Source organism: Carassius auratus, unplaced genomic scaffold (genome assembly GCF_003368295.1).
Source record: "Carassius auratus strain Wakin unplaced genomic scaffold, ASM336829v1 scaf_tig00215214, whole genome shotgun sequence".
In the NCBI taxonomy this organism is placed as follows: domain Eukaryota; kingdom Metazoa; phylum Chordata; class Actinopteri; order Cypriniformes; family Cyprinidae; genus Carassius; species Carassius auratus.
In genome coordinates this window covers 16,504-36,935 of record NW_020527990.1, presented here as the reverse complement: position 1 = coordinate 36,935, position 20,432 = coordinate 16,504, and the positions used below count along the sequence as shown (strand labels likewise).

Here is a 20,432-nt window from a genome sequence, read left to right as displayed (position 1 = left end):
CTTGCCATTTCAAAGACTACATTTTAACAATACTACACTTCATTATGTGTGTGATCATTTAACCATTATATCAGCAATAATTGTATTTATCTTGTTTATTCATGGTGATTGGTCACATAATATGCTGCCAGATCTTAGTCTGATTTGGGCCACATATCACCTGACTAAACTGGGCCACACTCCTCCCATCAACAATCGGCCCTCTTGTTGTTTGCCGGATCCCCGCCGTGCCGTCATTGCCATTAGGCCAGCACTGCCAGCTTGAGGCCACATGTAGGTCAAGTCCGTTTGCTATGTGGGTACATTTATCTCATCATCTCTGTAATCAGATAATTTGACTTGTGGAATTAATGAATCATGGCTGGTATTGATGTATGATGCTATTGCAATATTCATGCCTCACATGTCTGCAACTATCCTATTGGCTAGAGCAACATAAACAAAAGGCAATGAGTGCCCCTTTTAATTGTCATTTTCTCCTTTACCCCAAATGTAACTTTTTCCCCCTTTTTTAATACTGTAGGTTATTACTGTGATAGGAAAAAAAAAAAATGGAGAAAACACAGCTAATTTAAAAGGATGAATTGAAAATACTTCTGTATTTATGCCAGTCTGCTGAAGATCTTTTTTATGCGAGAAATGCTATGTACAGGTAAATCTGCCTCAAAAATGTATGTAGCAAAATGGACAGTATTTATATTATAACACATTTTTATGTTTACCCAAAGAGCAAATTCATAGTGATTTAACGGCATTCAGCACAATCTTCATCTGAATATTATTATTTTGTTTTATATTTTATATTATTTTGTGTATGTTGGAGATTATATAGATGTCTGCATAGGTTCTGCACATGGATATGTTTTTGTCAACGCTATCTCACGACCAATTCGTATATATTTTACGAGGTGGCTTATTCATGCAAATTTGTACGACCTCACTCGTACGATTTTATACACTGCTCTCTTTTTCATTTCTGTCCATTTCAGGTACCATGAAGAGAATTGTGACATTGGATTTGGGGAATTTAAGTTTGGCCCCTCTTTTCATGAGGTTATGCTATGAGCTAGGTTTAGATGAGCTGGGAGCCAGAACCCTGACTGATCCAGTATGTGAAAATGAACATAGATTTTACACCATGACTATGAACATGAATTGTATTGGAGATATAATTATTTGTTATAATTAATTCATAGGCCTGTTGAATCTTTTCAGATCTGATAATCCTGATATGTACAGTTAATACTGCACTTATACTTTAATTTTACCTGATATATGTTTGTAGAATGATATTGAGAGAGCCCAGGCATTCTACTCTCAGATAATGAGCACAGAAAGTCGGCTGTGCCAGAGACCTAAGGTAAGTGTGTGTGTGTGTGTGTGTGTGTCTGTGTCTGTATCTAAATCAGTCTTTGAAAGAGCTTGCATATGTTAACTGCTCTTTTTTTTAGGTTCTCATATTGGCTATGAAAGGGTCGATGAAAGAAGCACTCTCTGCCCTTACAACAGCCCTAGGGTCAAAGACTCCAGTGTTATGTGAAGAAACCGGAATATATTTCTCTCAGGAAGTGGTGAAATATCAGATACACCAGTCAAGTTTGGACACACCTAGTTTACACACCTCATAATTATTACTACACTTAATGGTAATAGTAAAGTTATCAAAACTATCGACTAAAACAAATGGAATTATGCAATCATCAATGTTAGCTATGTAAAACAAATCAAAATGCAGACTCGTCATATTTGGAGGTGGACCCTGGTTTGTATTTTAAACAGTCCAATTAATCGATTTCAAATATGAAATGAGTTAATTTTTAAAGACACCACAGTTTACATTACCATTCAAAATGTTTGGGGACAGTATGTTCTTTTTTAAAGGGAGTAATACATTAAATCAAAAATGTAATTATAATCTAACAAAAGATTTTTGTAAAAAAATAATAATACTAAGCTAAATTCAAGCATATGAAAAACTGTTTTCTTACTTGTCCAAAAACTTGACAGGTAATTTATATAAAAACATAAATATGGAACATCAGATCCTCAGCTTATAATACAGAAGCCAAATACCTATTTAATGGAAAGCAATAATTAGATTAAACCAGGACAGATTTTAAAGCATGTTTTAATCAGTTGCCTCTCCCATTCTTGTTTCTCTCCCTGTTCCTTTATGCCCTCTAAGGTTAATGTATTGAAGAACAAAAGTGTTGGTAGGCTTTGGGAGGGGAAGGTTGAGCAGGTGGTGAGTCGGTTAGAGGAGGCCGGCCAGATCACCAAACGGACCATTGATGATTTCTTGTGTCACACTCCCTCTAGGAGGAGAAGGCCTCTGGGAATATTGGACCATGAAAGAAAAACTAGCCGAAGGACTCGTAGAACTCTGCAGTCCACAATACTGCTAGAGTGAACCCATATGGAGTTCAAGACTCTCAGATTTAGTGTTTTATATTACAAAAACAAAAATGTATTCTTGACCTGCACTCTGAAGATGAAGCCAGTTCAAGCTCTACCCTCCTCCTATATTGTGCCATCACTGTTCCCTTCAGTTGTTGAAATGAAGTAATGAATTTAATTTTTCTATAATTACATTTTTTTTTTAGCAGTTTTGTATTACTTTTTTGAGGAAATATAAGAACTGTGAATAGAGGTCATTCCCTCCTAATTTAAGAGTTTTCACTTGTCAACCCTGTTACGTAATTACTTACAATGCTTAAATGGTAATAAACACACACTCACAAAACAGTGTTGATGTGTTTTGTATGTGGTTAAAGTCAAGTGTCATCCATGCATAAGATGCATAATCTATTGTATGATGTATTTTTAATAAATAATTCGTTAGTATTGATGTTTAAACATAAACTGTCCAGAATTTTGACATCAGATTGCTTATATGTACCACTTCAACACAAAACCAGTCATAAGTAGCATGGGTATATTTGTAGCAGCTAACATACATTGAATGGGTCAAAATTATCGATTTTCTGTTATACCAAAACTCATTAGGATATTAATTAAAAATCATGTTACATTAACATATTTTGTAAATTTACTACCAATAAATATATAAACTCTTATTTTTTAATTAGTAATATGCATTGATAAGAACTTAATTTGGACAACTTGAAAGGCGATTTTTCTCAATATTTCGATTTTATCACCTCACGATTCCAGATTTTCAAAACAGTTGTGTCTCAGCCAAATATTGTCCTATCCTAACAAACCACACATCAATGGAAAGCTTATTTATTCAGCTTTAGATTTTCAAATTGTATCTCAGCCAAATACTGTCTGATCCTAACAAAACCATACATCGATGGAAAGCTTATTTATTCAGCTTTCAGACCGACCCTTATGACTGGTTTTGTGGTCCTAATATATTATATATATATATAATATATATATATATATATATATATAATATATATATATATATTATACATACGTGTGACAGTTGACATTTGAATAAAAAAATTGGCAAATAAAAGTTAATTACATTTTGAAATGTATAATTCATTTGCGTTTCCTTTCGAATCTGATAATCCAGATTTTCAGTTAACTGCAGTCTCTTGAACTCTGAGTTAAACAGTCTTAAAGGGACAGTTTACCCAAACATTTTATTCTGACATAATTTACTCATCCTCATGCCCTTCCTATCCGAACCTGTCTTCTGTGGATAACAAAAGAAGATATTTTGAAGAATGTTGGTAAGCAAACAGTTTTGGTTACCTTTGACTTCCACTATAAGAAAAAAAAAAAAAAAACGAAAAAAAAAAGAAGTAAAACTGCACCATCCCTTATTTTATCCAGTAGCACCTTAATTTGTTGTTTTGTAATCATTTTTCACAGAACAATGTCGCCAGTGTAATGTGAAAATAAAGTATTCGCCCAACGTGGGGCTCGAACCCACGACCCTGAGATTAAGAGTCTCATGCTCTACCGACTGAGCTAGCCGGGCCCTGAACCTGCGATATTTGGGGTCAGATATAGAGTTTACCCGCCAAGTCTTTCCATCCAGCCAGCGATTAGACAGGCGCTAGGACCGGCGGGCAGTGCAGCACAGAGGCTTATCACTGTCGATGTGTGGTGATCCGGACCAGACCAAGTCCATGTATGTACGCTAGCCTAGCGTCACCAGCAACACAACGCCGCGGATCACACTCATTTTCACAAGGGTCTATCAACAGTAAACTCTCGCAGAGGCGTCTTCCACATCTTTCGCTCGATAACAGCCGGTCTTAAAGCTGAAGGTCAAGGTGGAGGCCGTTATTTGATGTGAAAGGGTGTAGATCTGCGCGCCTACAGAGAGAGAGAGCGAGACTCCAAGCACACAAGATGGAGTGCCAGTGGAAACCCGACGAGCAGGGACTTCAGCAGATCTTACAGCTGCTCAAGGAATCACAGTCCCCCGACACATCCACGCAACGATCCGTCCAACAAGTATCCTTTACCTCGCTGAAGGGGCAGTGAACAAGGGGGATGGCGGAGTTTGAGCAGGAGTTGGCCTGTGATTAGCTCAAACGTTACTATGTACTTAAGATCTGAAACGCACTGGGGTCAATTAGAGGATATATTTGATCTGTAGATTAGGGTGGTGTCAGTAGCTCATTCGGTGAGTGTTTGACTTATAGGGATAACGTTAGTTCACCCAAAACCGAACATTTGTTATTATTTACTCACCCTCACGTTATTCCAAACCTGTATGTCTTCGTTAGGAAATAAATTATGATATCTTGAGAAACACCTTAGTGTCCGTACAATGGATGTCAACTAGAGTCAATACCGTTTGGTTAATTATTCTTCAAATTATCTGCAAAAGAAAGAATGACATACCGGTTTGGAAAGAAATGAGGGTGAGAAAATGATGACAGAATTGATTTTTTTGGATGAGCTGTCTCTTTAAGCTTTACATCAGATGGCGTGTCCAGCTGTTGTGTGTCAACTGCCTACAGCACACACAGTCTCTGAGATTATTTATAAACATTCATCTGATCTAATGAACGTTATGATTGTATTCAAAATCTAGACTAAACAGCATTTCTGGGCAGTGCAGGCGCGTTTGAATGAAATGAAAATGTTGAATCTATGTCGGCTGATCAGTTTGTTATGAGACGCAGATTGTGATTAGACGGACCTCCAGCTGCAGAGGTGCGAGGATTGTTATCCTGGTGTTTCTGCAGCTCAGACAAAGACATCTGACATTCGCGATGTTTCAGTCTTTATTCCACAACAGGGAGAGCAAGATGTGGGTATGTCAGTGGGTATGACGCCCCCTTCATCTAGCAAATTATGCATTGTTTTTTTTTTTTTTGTCCATCATATACAACTGCCTGTGAAAGGAGCAGATGAGAAAATGCTACACGTTTATACCAAAAACATAACATGGTTAAAAGTACTTGGTCTAAATTTCATGTGAAATGAATCTCACCACAAATAAGGTATATAAATAGTCAAATTTCATATAGTTTGTTGAATTACCAGTGAATTATTTGCCTAAAGATTAGCTAGTTCCAAACCAGCAGGATTTTCTTTCTTTTTTAGAGATTTGTGGGTTAGGAATGTGCCAGTGGCTACTGAAAGTAACATCTCCAACAATCAAATAATTTCACTCTTTTAAGAAAATGTAAAATAAAAAAATAAAAATGAGACTGCTTGTTATTAAATAGTTTTTTTGTACATGTCCTTTATATTTGCTTTTTTTCGTAAGACTTTATTTCTTTATTTCCCGGAGTTAGTTCTTCTGTGTGCTTTCTACACCGTTCTTTCAAAAGCAGATGTATTGAATTATTTTTCATTTTGTTACAGATTTAGTCTGCAATATTGATGTTTGTGTAGTTTTTTAGTTAATAGTGTAGTGAATTCCCTTATGTCCCAAGTTAAGTTTATTTACCATCCTATAAAACCGTTTCCATATTTACCTTCATGGATGTTAAATTATATTCACACATCATTTGTGTATTATACGATTGGCGAATGATACCTGAATGGTGATATGATATAATCATCCATCTACTGTAAACATCAAGCGTTTTGTCCATTAAGTACGTGCGCAGATGCACATTTCCCCTGCTGTTTGCATTATCCTCTGTCTCTGTGGTCTGTATGCCTTTTCTTAATGTGCCCCACAGAAACTTGAGCAGCTCAATCAATACCCGGACTTCAACAACTACCTGATATTTGTGCTCACAAAGCTAAAGACCGAAGGTAAGATGTGCATGTTGCATTAATTGATAGTATTATACTTGATTGATAATTTTAATTTGAGATGTGGCATATTTAGAATTATTATGTTTATGTGATTTATCCTTTAGGGATTTCTGGGGTCGCTTTAATTAGTGAATATAACCCCCCTTTAATTTGTATGTAGTTGCCAGTGGTCGGTCTGCATTGTGGTTCATTGCAGTTTATGGGGTTTCCCATGACAGTTTTGTGTGGTATATTAAGAGAAAATCGTATATTCCAATTACTAGAAGAAATGGCTCAGATATGAGGGGAGCATGTTTTCTGAAGCCAGTGGCTGTGTAGCTGCTGTGACTTCAGGTCAGTGGTAATCTGTCAAGTGCACTGGGAGCTTAGCTGCTCTGACCTTTTGAATCTGTGTCCTCGGACAAGCCCCAGGTCACAGAACATGTTTAAAAACAACACTAGTTCATCTACCAGTGTTTCTCTCTCCTTTTCCCTGAATAAGCCTGCGGTCCATTTAAAAACTGACGTTTCTTTATGAAGCATCCACCAAATGAGTTCAGAGCTCGACAAAAAAAATGATTTCCCAGTGTGTACTGTAGATTTATTTATTTTAAGTGAATAATTTTTGACTTGATTTTTTTTTCAAACTACATATTTCTATAAGTGTCAAATTTGTCTAACTGATGTATAATACTGTATATAATATAATAATAAAAATCTCTCAGTAAGAATTTCAGTTTTATCTGTGAGCTGTGTTTGTTTAGTTTATTTCTTAAAGCAACATTTTATTGGTGTCAAATATTGCATTATATTATATAATTATATCATAAAAACAGATGTTTCTTTATTAAGCATCCACTAACCTGTGTAAGGCTCAAAAGTTAAGATTTTCTCGCCCTGTGTTGGGCTGTAGATTTATTTATTTGTAATTTTTAGATTAGTATCTTATTTAAAAGCTATTTTTTGAATCGACAAGATTGTTATCATGTTACATAATTTCATCATATTTAAGGTTGTATTACTTTGTCATATTTCTGTATAAGTGTGGCATTTTAAATACTTTCACATTTGTAGTCTAATTGTATTTGCATTCTTGTAGTATTTGAGGTATAGCTATTTCTGGTTATCCCTGTGGTAGTTTGATTCTTTCTTTCTTTCCTTTAATGCTGTGTCTTGTGCCCGGGGCTATGTTTTCTACCCAAGCTTTTCATCCTTCCTTTCTCATAGATGAGCCCACTCGGTCTCTCAGTGGTCTCATTTTGAAGAACAACGTTAAGGCCCATTACCAGAACTTCCCAAATGGTGTGTCTGACTTCATCAAAAATGAGTGCCTGCAAAACATCGGAGACTCCTCACCGCTCATTAGAGCCACAGTGGGTGAGTATGGACTGAAAAAGCATTTCCTGTCTGGCTCAGAGCCACAGCTTTTGCCATCATGACAAACAATATTATGCCTTTAGGGTCTGTGTCTGGCTTTATGTTGTTGCTTTCGATGTAAGATCATTTATTGACTCTATGTTCGAGAATACAGTGTGTTTTTTTGAAATGAGCCTTTTGTGATTGTGATTAGACTGTAATGAGGAATGCAGTGCTCTGTTTCTGAGGTTACTACGCATCTCACAAAACACAGCATAATATTGTTTCTCTTCTTTTTGCTTATTTGGTTTGAAATTTTTATTCATTTATTTGAATTAATGTTTCCCCACACATTGATTAATACACATTGTCCACATATTATGATGTTTTGATAGAATATGATATCAGATTTGCATAAGCGCTGTTGGTTATGTGAACTGCAGTATAGGCTTGTCTGAATAGTGCATTATTGTCCATATGTTTGTGTTCCTCAGGTATTCTGATCACAACTATAGCCTCTAAAGGGGAGTTACAAAACTGGCCGGAGCTTCTACCTAAACTTTGTTTACTGCTGGACTCAGAGGACTATAATACTTGTGAAGTAAGACACAAACACACACACACACACTTTCTGATGTCCTTTCTCTCCTCTCTCGTGTTTCTTCTCATCAGTCTCACATTATCTCATGTTTCACGCTCTTTGTCCCTCTAAGTGGAGCTGTGAGATGATGCATGTTGCTGACTCATTGTCTAAAACTGTAGTGTTGGCCTAGTTCAAAGCTTCATCATCTGAGCCCTCGGCAGTACAGCTGAGGTTTGGTGATATGTGTGTTGCAACATACCTCCACAGGGAGGTTTCTCTGCATGGCATGATGTAATGAGAATTAACATCTTCGAAGTGTGCTCGTCAAACGGTCACACTGGGTTTCTTTTAGTATTCATAGTTGATTTAATTGGAGTGTTATTTGTCTGGATGTTTGGTTTAATGTTTAGCTGGAGATTGTTTCATGTAATATCTTAATTTGGATGATTGTTTAATCATCGCAAAATATTTGTAAAGCAATTACAAATCTTGGATCAAAATTGGACTTTATTTTCATAAAAATTTTAGTTGTTTTCACAACAGTGGAATATAGTCACTGCTAATGCCGTTACTGCAATAATAAAAATAAAAAAATGTTTGTGATCAATAAAATTGACTGAAAATTATAATTTTTTTTTATTCTGCAAGGTGAAATTACATAATCAAAATAACAGTAAAAACATTTAGTGAAATTACCAAGATTTCTATTTCAAAAATATGCTTTTTTACTTTCTATTAATCAGAATAACTGTAATTGAATTTGCTAAAATGTAAATAAGTTCTGTGAGCATGTAAATACAAGTTAAAACTCACAGATTTGTCCTTTCATAATTAGGTAATAATATGTATAATTCTAACAAGCAACCCTCTACGGACACCTTGGCAATAGTAAACTATATAAACTAGTTTAATATATAAATATTTGTAAAATGCAGCAGTTTTTTAAATATCTGAAAGGACGCTTTTGACATCAGTCAGTCAAGCTTTATAATAATCAAGTATTATTTAATAATAGAACTAAAGTAATTAGAATTAAACTTGATAAACATATTTGAATGCATGTTAGTCATTTTAACTGAACATTTTAAATGGAGAGGTGGTGGTGGTTTTTTCTGTCATTCGGTGTTTCTGTAAAAAAAATACTGAATTCTGATAATAAGAACTATAAAACACACTAAGGATTACTGAGGATTAATGAGCTGCCGGATTCATGAATATTAATCAGGTTTTGTGCATTCACTCGAAATTCTTTGCTGAAATCCCAACAGGGACGATAATAGTTGAGTGTCAGCCAATGAGAAATATCACAGATCGCTTGATGGAGAGTGAAACTCTGAAGCGCTCAGTCAGAGAGTGTTCGCGAGTAAAAATATATCTGTGCTAAACTTATACTTAGCCTCCAACTCACACACTGGCGAGTAAAATCTGAGAATTTGTTAGCCATTGGCTAATATTAGACATCATTTAGTCGCCAGAATGAAGATTTAGTCGCATATGTGAGTGATTTCCTCGCAGTGTAGAGGGTTGAACTGGATCAATCAGTTTCATTAATTTGGAATAACAATATATGCAATATTCAATCTAGTAATGTGGGAAAAGGCAACAAGTCCTTAAAATAGCCATTTAATTCCAGACTGCTTTGTAGTCACTCAAGGCTGTCCAGTGTTAGCATATTAAAAGTGTCTATCTTTGAACCATTATGTGTGTACTCTGAAAATGAATGGTTTGTCTTAAAGCTTAAAAAATGAAGGAAACACTAACCACGTTAAGAGAAACCTGCTTGCATGGAATATTTAAAAAAGTACCTGAATGTATTTTAGATTTGTAATCTTATGTTTAGTTGAAATGGTTTATATAATGTAGATTTTATGGATGATACTGAACCTTTTTCTCATGTAAATAGCCATGATGCTAACATGGCATGAAAAACTAAATAAACAAACAAACCACGTTAAACGCCAATGAGTTTAAAAGATTTGTGTGCTATAAAACATTATCATTCTTAAAGGGATAGTTTTCACCCCAAAATGAAAATTCTGTCAATAATTACTCACCCTCATGTCGTTCCAAATCTGTATTTCCTTTGTTCTTTTTCAGAACACAAATTAAGATATTTTTGGCCCTCCATAGACAACAATGTAACTGAAATGTTCCCAGGCCCAGAAACGCAGTAAAGACATCGCAAATAGTCCATGTTGTTCAACCGTAATTTTATGAAGATACGAGAATACTTTTTGTGTGTAAAGAAAACAAAAATCACTGCTTTATTCAACAATTATTACAATTATCTTCCGCCATTAGTGAGAATACTACAACAAAGTCCTTAGTTTGGAACGACGTGAGGTTGAGTAATTAATGATAGAATTTTTGTGTGAACTAACCCTTTAATATTATTATTAGTATTTTATTTATGTACATAAGTTTCACACTCCACGGTCATTATCTACACAGTAACTGTAGCATCCATTTGGATAAATCTGTTTTGCTGATGCAAGCATGTAAAACTCCTTGAGTCCGAGCATCTGGACTCAAGGCTAAGAAGGTGAAGTCTTGGCGTTAGATCAATACATATACGTGTGCACACAAACTTATCTCTGCTTTGATGTTGCGAGTTAGGTTTGGCTGGTAAAATACGGAGCTGATTTGTAAACTTTGTGTTTCTTTAAATTCTACAACTTCCCAGGCAAGTGTAGTTGTTTGGGTTAAGAGACATACAGGGCAGTGAACCCTGGTTAACACACTAACACACATCATCTTGAGATGTGCCTTTTATTTAGTAGTTGAGTACATTCTGTCTCATACACCCACACTAGAACAAAGAAACTGTGAACTCCGAGCGTGTGCAGTACAATGCTCTGCCCTCTGTGACTGTGAGACTCTTGAGCAGGCTTGTTAACACAGATTGAGGTCAGTTATTTTCTACTGTGGAGATCAGATGTGATCACAACTGTTCATAGACATGTCTAGAGATGGTGCACGCTTTCAGACTGTTGCGTACTTCTATGCACAGCGCTCTTCAGAAGGGTCTTCAGTGAATGTGACCAGTTTAAGCCTACAAATTAAGCTTTATGATTCTGAAATATTATGACTTAAAAAGAGGAATAGATAGGTGTGCTAATCAAATGTAAGTAAATTATTGCCGTTTACTGTAAACTGTAATTTCCCCATAAAGGAGGATATTCCAAATACCAATATACAATGAATTTGTTTTCAATTCGGTCAATTCAGATTGTAATTTGATTATATAATTTATGTAAAAATTATTCAAATGAGAAAACCCTTCAGAACAGTTTTACATCCGAGTCCCATAGTGTATGTATTTTTTTGTTTTACTACACACTGTTTTTTTTTTTAAATTATAATTATTTTATTTTATTTTATTTTTAACTTAATTCAAACTTTCTGTTCTTCAGGGAATCTTAAAAAATGGTTTAAAAAAAAAAACTCTCATTTAATTTGTAAAAAAAACACAAAAAAAAACCACCATATTAGTGTTTTTACGGTATTTTAAAGTGAGTAAATATAGTTTTGGTGTATTACTGTATAACAAATAATTTTTCTTGTTTTTTATGTGTCAAATTATATGCATATTACATTTCTTGGGGTGTGTGTGGAATGTCACACCCTCTATTGCGTGTAGTGATTGGCAAATCCTCAGACAGCATGTGGTCTGACTACGTAGAATATGCGTCTATAATTAGTAGGGTGTATGTACCTGAAAAATGCAGTTACATCAAAGTTACTTATGAGGAAACTCTCACACACCCACACTGTGTTTAAATGGCATGCTGAGTAAGAAAATCAGTCAGAGTCAGTCCTCTAGCTCAACTCTTATAGCATGCAGAGCGCCAGGCCAGAATCATTACAAGGGGAAGGAGATGGACCACTCATAGATAAATGATTAGGAGAAATGTTAAAGTCCTAATATGATCACAATAGGAATGAAATTCTGCCTTAGTAGTTAACTTACCCTAGAATGTACATTAATTGTATATGTCAGAAAATTACTTTATTTTAATGTATAAAATTATTTAAAATGTATAATCCCATGTTTAAAATTGTATTGCCTATTTAAAATACATTATCTTACAGTTTAGATAAACACTTTAGGATATTTCAGTCTTTGTCTTTTCAAGTTCAAGTAGATGTGGTTGTATGCCTATTACTTACATAGAAAATACTTTAACAAGGAGCATTAGAAAGATTGAACTGATTTGAGTACATGGAGTACATGACCTATGAACAAGGTCATGAGTTTAATTCTGAAGACACATAAGTGGTAATATAAGCAGCAGACAACCTAGCTCTGTGTGTGTGTGTAAAGGGAAAAGCATCCATCTACCGCTGTGATCCTCTGGTTTGGTTGTGGTATGTGGGTCATCATATTGCTATATGAAGTCTGAACAAGTTTAGAGACATTTCCAGAATGTCAAGGATGTCTCTTTTAGCTTGGCCGTAGAGTGGTTTTCCTCCCTGTAATAAGTTTAATATGCAGGGATGACGTATGTTATCTTGTTTATGTTTAAGATGGTTCTGAACTTTGAATCCTAGTTTATTGGCTTAAAGTGGCCACAGCCCACACTGGCTGATATATGAGCACACTGGTGCGGAAATGCATGTTAAAGTGATGGTAATTACTAATGTGTTTGTTGTACTGCTGGTCTAACCAAAGGCCATTGTTTGTTGTCAAATTTTTTTTTTTTTGCTAAATGGTAGTTTTTAAATGAAATTATAATCAGGAAATTAATTTTCAATATTTAATGAAATCCTTGACATGTCTTGGCATTTGTATATATGGACATATATATTCACAGTTCATTATATGTGTGTGTGTGTGTGTGTGTATTTCTATATATCTATAATGTACGTGTGTATAATATAGATAGATAGATAGATAGTTTAGCCGTTGTTATAGTGTGTGGTGTTTTGACTGGAGGCTTCCTCTGTTATTTTCTCTAAGCTCTCTAGCTCGAAATGTGCCATTTCCAACCAAGTGCAAGCTGACAGTGGAGACAGTTGCCATAGCAACAGCCGAGCCAGACAGCTTGTTGCCACGGCGCCGTTTGTACTCGTGACCTGATTAGATTCCTTACAGGTGGAATGTCTGTGAGATCAGGAGGAAGCTTGATGTGTTGGGTGGGTCCCTTGGCTGCAGGGGCTGGCTTTGGCATTGTTCTCCATCAGATTCTTTTGGTGATATTTTGTGGCCGTGAATTCTATATTTTCATTACGTTTACTGGGTTAGCACTAGCAATTCTAGGTTTCAAGTATTGTGTCTTATGTAGCTATTTGTGCAAGTATAAGATCTGCAGTTACATAGCTCAAAGTCTTCCACAAAAGGATTTATTCAACCTAAAAGAGAAGGCTGATCCAGATCAGTCTAAAACGCCTCATTCAACCAGGCCCCCACATTTCTACATCACGATGTGGAAATATATACGTGTAATGCCACCAAAATGTTCATGCAAAGAAAAAAGGCGTGGTTTCAGGAACCGCAGTAGCGTTAATGCAGCCTTATCAAATTTAAATTTAAATTAAATTAAATTTATGCATTTAGCAGACACTTTTATCCAGAGCGACTTACAGTGTATTCAGGCAATCAATTTTTACATATCATGTGTTCCCGGGGAATCGAACCCCGAACCCAACAGTGCTCTACCAATTGAGCTGTAAAAAACAAAAAAAAAGGTCAATTCCGACTTTGATATTAGGACTGGGAATCAATTCCGAGGTGTTTGGAATTCGATTTCAAATGTGGGAATAATTACCATTAAGGGGAATCGACTTCTCATTGAGCTTTTTTCAGTTCAAGGAAACATATCAATGGGAGTCTATCAAACAGAAAGCTGCATCCTACGAAGGCTGCACATATTTAAATTATTATTAGTATTATTATTATACATTTTCTAACTGGTACTTTTTACTTTGTACAGTATATAGTTAATATATACAGTGTATAGTTAAAAGTAGTAGTAATAGTACTAGTAGTTTTCATATGAACTATTATTGTCCTTATATGTGTTTTATGTAATGAGGCTATGAACCTCATAGCCAGACCTGTATTGCGTACTGAACAAATTACTGACTTATGAAACCCACATTACTCCTGTGACAATTTCAGTTATTACCATGGGCATTTATTTCCTGTGTATTAATGGTATAGTTTACCTACAGTTGGTTTGTTACAGTTTACAGTCTAGTTTTTTTTCTCCATACAACGGAAGTCAATAGTGACCAGCAACTGAAGGTGAACTATCCGTTTAAGGAGTAGTTATACCCTTTTATATTGATTTAAGCATTGACTTTTTTTTAAAAAAATATACTTTACTGTCTGGTTACTTAAATATTATCACGTCATCTCTGTTGTAGCTTCCCCTACAGTATTTCACATGTTCTGCTTTACGGCTTCCCTTAAATTTCCTACAGCTGTTTTTGTCGGTCTGCTTTGCATTAAATCTGCATGTCACCTGCAATGTACACAGTACATGAGCCAGCTGTTAGCTTGCGGCAACTCCAAGAGTATTCTACTTTATTTTTTCAGCAGCTCTGGCTGCACGTCAAGCCAAAAATAGAAATGGACTGAAGGTTTGAGTGTCACTGTGTGACAGTTACGACTGGTTAGGTCAGTTTGATTGATTATAATGGAAGTATTCTAGATTAAAAATGTGTGTTGTTCATTGAGAAGGGTAAATATGTATATTTTGTACGTGTTACATTCCTGATGTGTTTGTCTTTTTAGGGGGCTTTTGGAGCTCTGCAGAAGATCTGTGAGGACTCTGCTGAGATCCTAGACAGTGACATGCTGGACCGACCACTCAACGTGATGATCCCCAAGTTTCTGCAGTTCTTCAAGCACAGTAGCCCCAAGATCAGGTAAGATAAACCTGCGTTCCTTAATGGAGCCCAAATGTTTGAAACCGTGGGGAAAAGTTACTTGTAACTAATTGATTTAGACACAATCTTAGGGTTAGGAGTCAAACTCTCTAACCACTAGGCCACGACTTCCCCTCAATAAGAGTAATTTTATTTCACGTTAATGATATATATCATGATATAGTTATTTTTGATAAGGTCTTTTGATATCAATATTTTTGATAACATTGAAATTTCATATTTCATGTGTCAGTATCACAAAAAAGAATACTGAGTGACAGTAAGAAGAATAAGACAAGTAAAAAGATTAAATAAGAATAAGAAGCAAATTATAAGCATAGGATAAAAAAAGTTACACAAGTGATTTAGTCAAGAGCAGTGACATTTTTTTTTTTTAAGTCAGACAGCAGGAATATTAAACTGCTGTCACTTTAATAGGATCCAATATTCCAAAATTGATCCAAAATTTTTGCTTTAACTTATGACCTTATTTTTACACACAAGTGTGTGTGTGTTTAACTGCTTGAGGCCTGTAAAGTGACAAAAATAACTCAATAACTTCACATTTTATGAGCACCGCCTCTCTGACAGCACTCAGACAGATCACGCATATAGCGAAATTAGTTCTCTTTCACTGCTGATTGCATCTCAGCAGATTAAAAACACTTGTTTTTAAACTGTACTGCTTAAAAATATGTGCAAATGATACTTTTTCATGATCATTTAGCCATTAACGACAAGTGAGCGTATAACCACTATTGAGAAGAAAGTCCAAAATCTCTACCACTTGACAAATTCCTGCCAGCCAGTTGTGTCTACAGGAATCTGGCCCACCCCTAATATCAGATTTTCAATTTGTTTTCCTTTTGCATGTGTTTTATCTTTTTTTGCCAATGAATCACACTGAAAAAAACCAAGTGGAGGGAGACAGAGAGAGTTTTTTTTTACCATAACTGCACAAAATGAACTCACTATTGATCAGGGCTTCCTGCAGACTATCTCCTCCAACATGATTTTGTGTGGCAGTAGTAGCTACACACTGTGTTATTGACGACTTTTTCCGTTTTAGGATGAATGGCGATGCAAAACCACCAGCTTCTGTGGTCCATACAGTTTTTAGTGCTGCACTGTTTACAATATAATCGTATGTGTAGTATTAACATTGTCCATATTTTATTTTTAAATATTACGTTATCGTCAATACCAGTATATAGTGACCACCTAGTACTGGGTAGATTACTACTCGCTGAGCAGTTGTTTGATATATGTATGGTGCTTGTTGTCTGTTGTAGGTCTCATGCCATTGCCTGTGTGAACCAGTTCATCATCAGCAGAACACAGGCCCTGATGTTGCACATAGATCCTTTCATTGAGGTACCGTCTATAAAACCGGCCACCTTAATAGTATATGTTCACCCAAAAAATAAAAATTAATCTGAAAACCCCAGAATTGTGATGTTGGTTTTGAGGAAGTTGTGTCACCGTTAAGTTCGAGAAATGAAAATGTTTTTAAATGTATGTAAATGTCTTTGTGCCGCAGAACCTGTTTGCACTGGCAGGTGATGAGGAGCCTGAAGTGAGGAAGAATGTGTGCAGAGCTTTAGTCATGCTCTTGGAAGTCAGATTAGACCGTCTCCTTCCTCACATGCACAACATCATTGAGGTTAGATCACACCATCTGCAACCCCTAATGTAACTCTATGACATGATTTCTGAAAGAAGGAACCTACTTTTCTTGTCATCTCTAACTTAGTAAATGTTTTTTGCTAAATGTGGTCAGATCCCAGAGAGGCAAAGTGAAGCAACAGCAGCCTCTTGTGGACTTTTTATTTTTTATTTTTTTATGCTAGTTTGGTAAAAGTTCTCTCAGTGAGCCTTCATAAAACACAATACTTTTATGTGTAGAAATTAACTTTGCTTATGTTACACTCAAGGTATTAATTTTTCATGTTTCATGAATAAGGCTTGATGTTTTTATGCTCGCAACCCCTTCTCTGTTTTTCAGTACATGTTGCAGAGGACTCAAGATCAGGATGAAAATGTCGCTCTGGAGGCCTGTGAATTTTGGCTCACGCTTGCCGAGCAGCCTGTGTGTAAGGAGGTTCTGTGTGGACACCTGCCTAAGTGAGCATGTGCAAACACACAGTGTCCTTTTGATTAAAATAAAAAACGATCAACTGTTGTAGATGCATTTAATTATAATGCATTTCAGCACAGGACAAAGCTGGATCAGGATCAGTCATGAGTTTGTTTGTTATTTTGTCACAGATTGATACCGGTTCTTGTGAATGGAATGAAGTACTCTGAGATTGACATAATCCTGTTGAAGGTCAGTTTCTCTATCTGGTTCTAAAGCTTCTTTTTGATGTGTTTTCATAGGTCACCCTAAACATAAAAGATAAAGAAGTAAAACATATTAAATAACAACTGTGATTTGAGTTCATACTCGCAGCAAACATGTGATTTGGTTAGAGTGCTCAACCGCATTTACAAAACCCATATTGTCAATTTGTTTACATTTGTCATATGCAAATTAATAGCTTTTTATTTTCCATATCTCAGCCTGTCTTTTAGAGAATCATTAAGTACAGAAAGCATTATTTCAAGAATACATTAGTATTTGAGATTTATTTTGAAAGCATGTGATGCAGAAAAAGATAATTATAGGTTTATGCCAAATAAAAAGATAATCTTACTATGTTAATGATCTCCAGGGTGATGTTGAGGAGGATGAAGCAATCCCGGACAATGAGCAGGACATTCGTCCCAGGTTCCATCGCTCACGCACTGTGGCCCAACAACACGAGGGTGGAGACTCCATTGAGGAAGATGATGATGAAGATGATTTGGATGATGATGAAACCATCTCAGATTGGAACTTGAGTAAGAAACGGTGTTTAAAAATGACAAGTCCTTGACTTCTTTAAAACGGACGTACAGTGAGACATTTGCTGTTGTCTTCATTATTTTTTTCTGGTGTGTGTAGGGAAATGTTCTGCAGCTGCACTAGATGTCCTGGCGAATGTTTTCAGAGATGATTTGCTTTTGCATATCCTTCCTTTACTGAAAGAACTACTGTTCCATCCAGAGTGGCTTGTTAAAGAGTCTGGCATACTTGTACTGGGAGCCATTGCTGAAGGTATTCCAACATTTCCCATGAATGCATTTTAGAATACATTCACTGCATAAACATTAGGATTCAAAGTGGGAAACTTGGATATACCTAACACTTATGTTCAAAAGTTTTTTTATTATTTAATAATTAATTTATACATTTATTTATTTATTTTATGAAAAGTATTTTCTTTCTTTGCTTTAGGCTGTATGCAGGGGATGATCCCCTACTTGCCGGAGTTGATTCCTCATTTGGTGCAGTGTCTGTCTGATAAGAAGGCACTGGTTCGATCCATCACTTGCTGGACTCTAAGCCGCTATGCACACTGGGTTGTTAGCCAGCCCCCTGACATCTACCTCAAACCGCTCATGACAGAACTGCTCAAACGGATACTTGACAGCAACAAGCGTGTCCAAGAGGCCGCTTGCAGGTATTTATGTGTATGCATGTCATCTAGTTTAAAGAACATTGTGTTATCTGAGGTGTCTTTTTAGCTTTAGGCATTTGCCTCTTTAAGTCTCTGACTCACTTTTCATCCCACAGTGCCTTTGCTACCCTGGAAGAGGAGGCTTGCACTGAGCTGGTACCGTACCTTGCTTATATTTTGGACACGCTGGTTTTTGCTTTCGGTAAATACCAGCACAAGAACCTCCTCATCCTCTATGACGCCATCGGGACTCTGGCTGACTCTGTGGGCCACCATCTCAACAAACCAGTAATTGCACAGTCAAATGCACACAAACACTTTGTTTCTCGGGCAAATATCTTTATATTACAATAAAGGTAGTATGTTACATGCAAACGCACACTGAACTGCCATAGAATGTTCTAAGTGATATTAATCTCACAATAATTATCCTAAAGATAAAAAATAGCTCTATCTCACACACACACAAAAATCTGGTTTGGTAATCAATTTTATTTACAATGACCTATTTGTAATTGATTTAACTTATAGCAAAAAATAGAGTAATGTAATTCTAAATCCAACCTTTTTCTTTGTCTGCCATGTTGTTGTTATTGTTTTTTTAGTAACTGATTGTGTATGTCTAATAAACATGTATGACTACTGTACGTGTGTGCTCTGTGTGCAGGAATATATTGAGATGCTGATGCCTCCATTGATTCAAAAATGGAACCAGTTGAAGGATGAAGATAAAGACCTTTTTCCCTTACTGGAGGTAGTTATCTAATACTTTCATATTAAGTACCGTAAAAAAAAAATAGGTCTATAAGATTTTTTTATTTTTATTTTATTATTTTTAAGGAAACTTATACTTTTAGGCAGCAAGGATATTTTAAATCAGCCAAAAGTGACAGTAAACACATTTGTACACATTTTTACAAAACGCCATCTGTTCATCAAAGAATTAAAAAGAAATGTATCCAAAAGAACTATTCAGCAGAAGTCACAGGAATTATTAGTAGTGTTCTGAATCCAGCATGTCAGTGTGTGTAAAAGATTATGATTTAAAACAAGATCTTCATCCTCATTCTATGTTCATTCCTCTTTTAGTGTCTCTCATCTGTGGCCACGGCCCTGCAGAGCGGCTTCCTGCCATACTGTGAACCTGTCTACCAACGCTGTGTCAACCTGGTCCAGAAAACACTCGCCCAGGCCGTGGTGAGGAGCCACACGATTACACAAACACACACACACACACACACCCTCATCTCTCTGTAATACTGTCAGAAAATACTTCAAAATACCAGAGTTAGGATCAAAACAAAGAGGTTTTTATCCATCATAGTGAATATCACATGATCTCTTTCTCTGTATCACAGCTCCACCAGACTCAGCCTGAGTTTTATGAAGCTCCTGATAAAGATTTCATGATTGTGGCTCTGGATCTGCTCAGCGGGTTAGCAGAGGGTCTTGGAGGGAACATTGAACAGCTAGTTGCCCGTAGCAACATTCTCACTCTTATGTACGAGTGCATGCAGGTAACTATAGTGCATTGTAGCACCAAGGCATGACATATTTAACTCAATATAATAACAAAAGTTATATTTTAATATAATCGATTTCATATTTTAATGTAATGTCATTATTTCAGTCTTCAGTGATCCTACAGAAATCATTCTAATATGGTGATTTAGTGCTCAAGAAACATTTATTATTATTATCATCAGTGTTGAAACCGCTTTTGAGTCTGTATCATTGTTTGTTTGTGTCAACCTATGCCACAGCTAGTACTAGCGGCAGCTGTTTACCACTGTATCTGTAAAATTGAGTGGCTACAGGTAGCTCTTCTCTTTTAAACGTATTTGCTGGTTGGCAACAGATCCACAACGGGGCGTCCAGTAAAAGACTTGTAC

The 20,432-nt window shown here is 36.0% G+C and overlaps 1 protein-coding gene and 1 non-coding gene across 4 annotated transcripts in view; one reads left to right on the top strand and one right to left on the bottom strand.

Annotated features, from left to right (window-relative positions):
* Positions 1–3,885: 3,885 nt before the first annotated feature.
* Positions 3,886–3,958, bottom strand: trnak-cuu (transfer RNA lysine (anticodon CUU)). The gene has a single exon. It is a non-coding gene; the product is annotated as a tRNA-Lys (tRNA).
* Positions 3,959–4,042: 84 nt separating this feature from the next.
* LOC113094017 (transportin-1) overlaps positions 4,043–20,432 on the top strand; it is a 29,002-nt gene continuing 12,612 nt past the window's right edge. For 2 of the 3 annotated variants that reach the window (XR_003287965.1, XM_026259643.1), the window contains exons 1-16: positions 4,043–4,440; positions 6,129–6,204; positions 7,414–7,563; positions 8,037–8,143; positions 14,865–14,998; positions 16,291–16,372; positions 16,539–16,661; positions 17,004–17,122; positions 17,267–17,327; positions 17,713–17,881; positions 17,985–18,137; positions 18,318–18,543; positions 18,657–18,828; positions 19,208–19,294; positions 19,630–19,737; positions 19,899–20,057. Coding sequence is in view for 2 of the 3 variants with exons in the window: in XM_026259643.1 (XP_026115428.1) it covers positions 4,336–4,440; positions 6,129–6,204; positions 7,414–7,563; positions 8,037–8,143; positions 14,865–14,998; positions 16,291–16,372; positions 16,539–16,661; positions 17,004–17,122; positions 17,267–17,327; positions 17,713–17,881; positions 17,985–18,137; positions 18,318–18,543; positions 18,657–18,828; positions 19,208–19,294; positions 19,630–19,737; positions 19,899–20,057 (2,031 nt within the window). In the remaining variant the exon portion in view is untranslated. The remainder of the gene's footprint in view (positions 4,441–6,128; positions 6,205–7,413; positions 7,564–8,036; positions 8,144–14,864; positions 14,999–16,290; positions 16,373–16,538; positions 16,662–17,003; positions 17,123–17,266; positions 17,328–17,712; positions 17,882–17,984; positions 18,138–18,317; positions 18,544–18,656; positions 18,829–19,207; positions 19,295–19,629; positions 19,738–19,898; positions 20,058–20,432) is intronic. The other variant, XM_026259644.1, reaches the window with a different exon arrangement.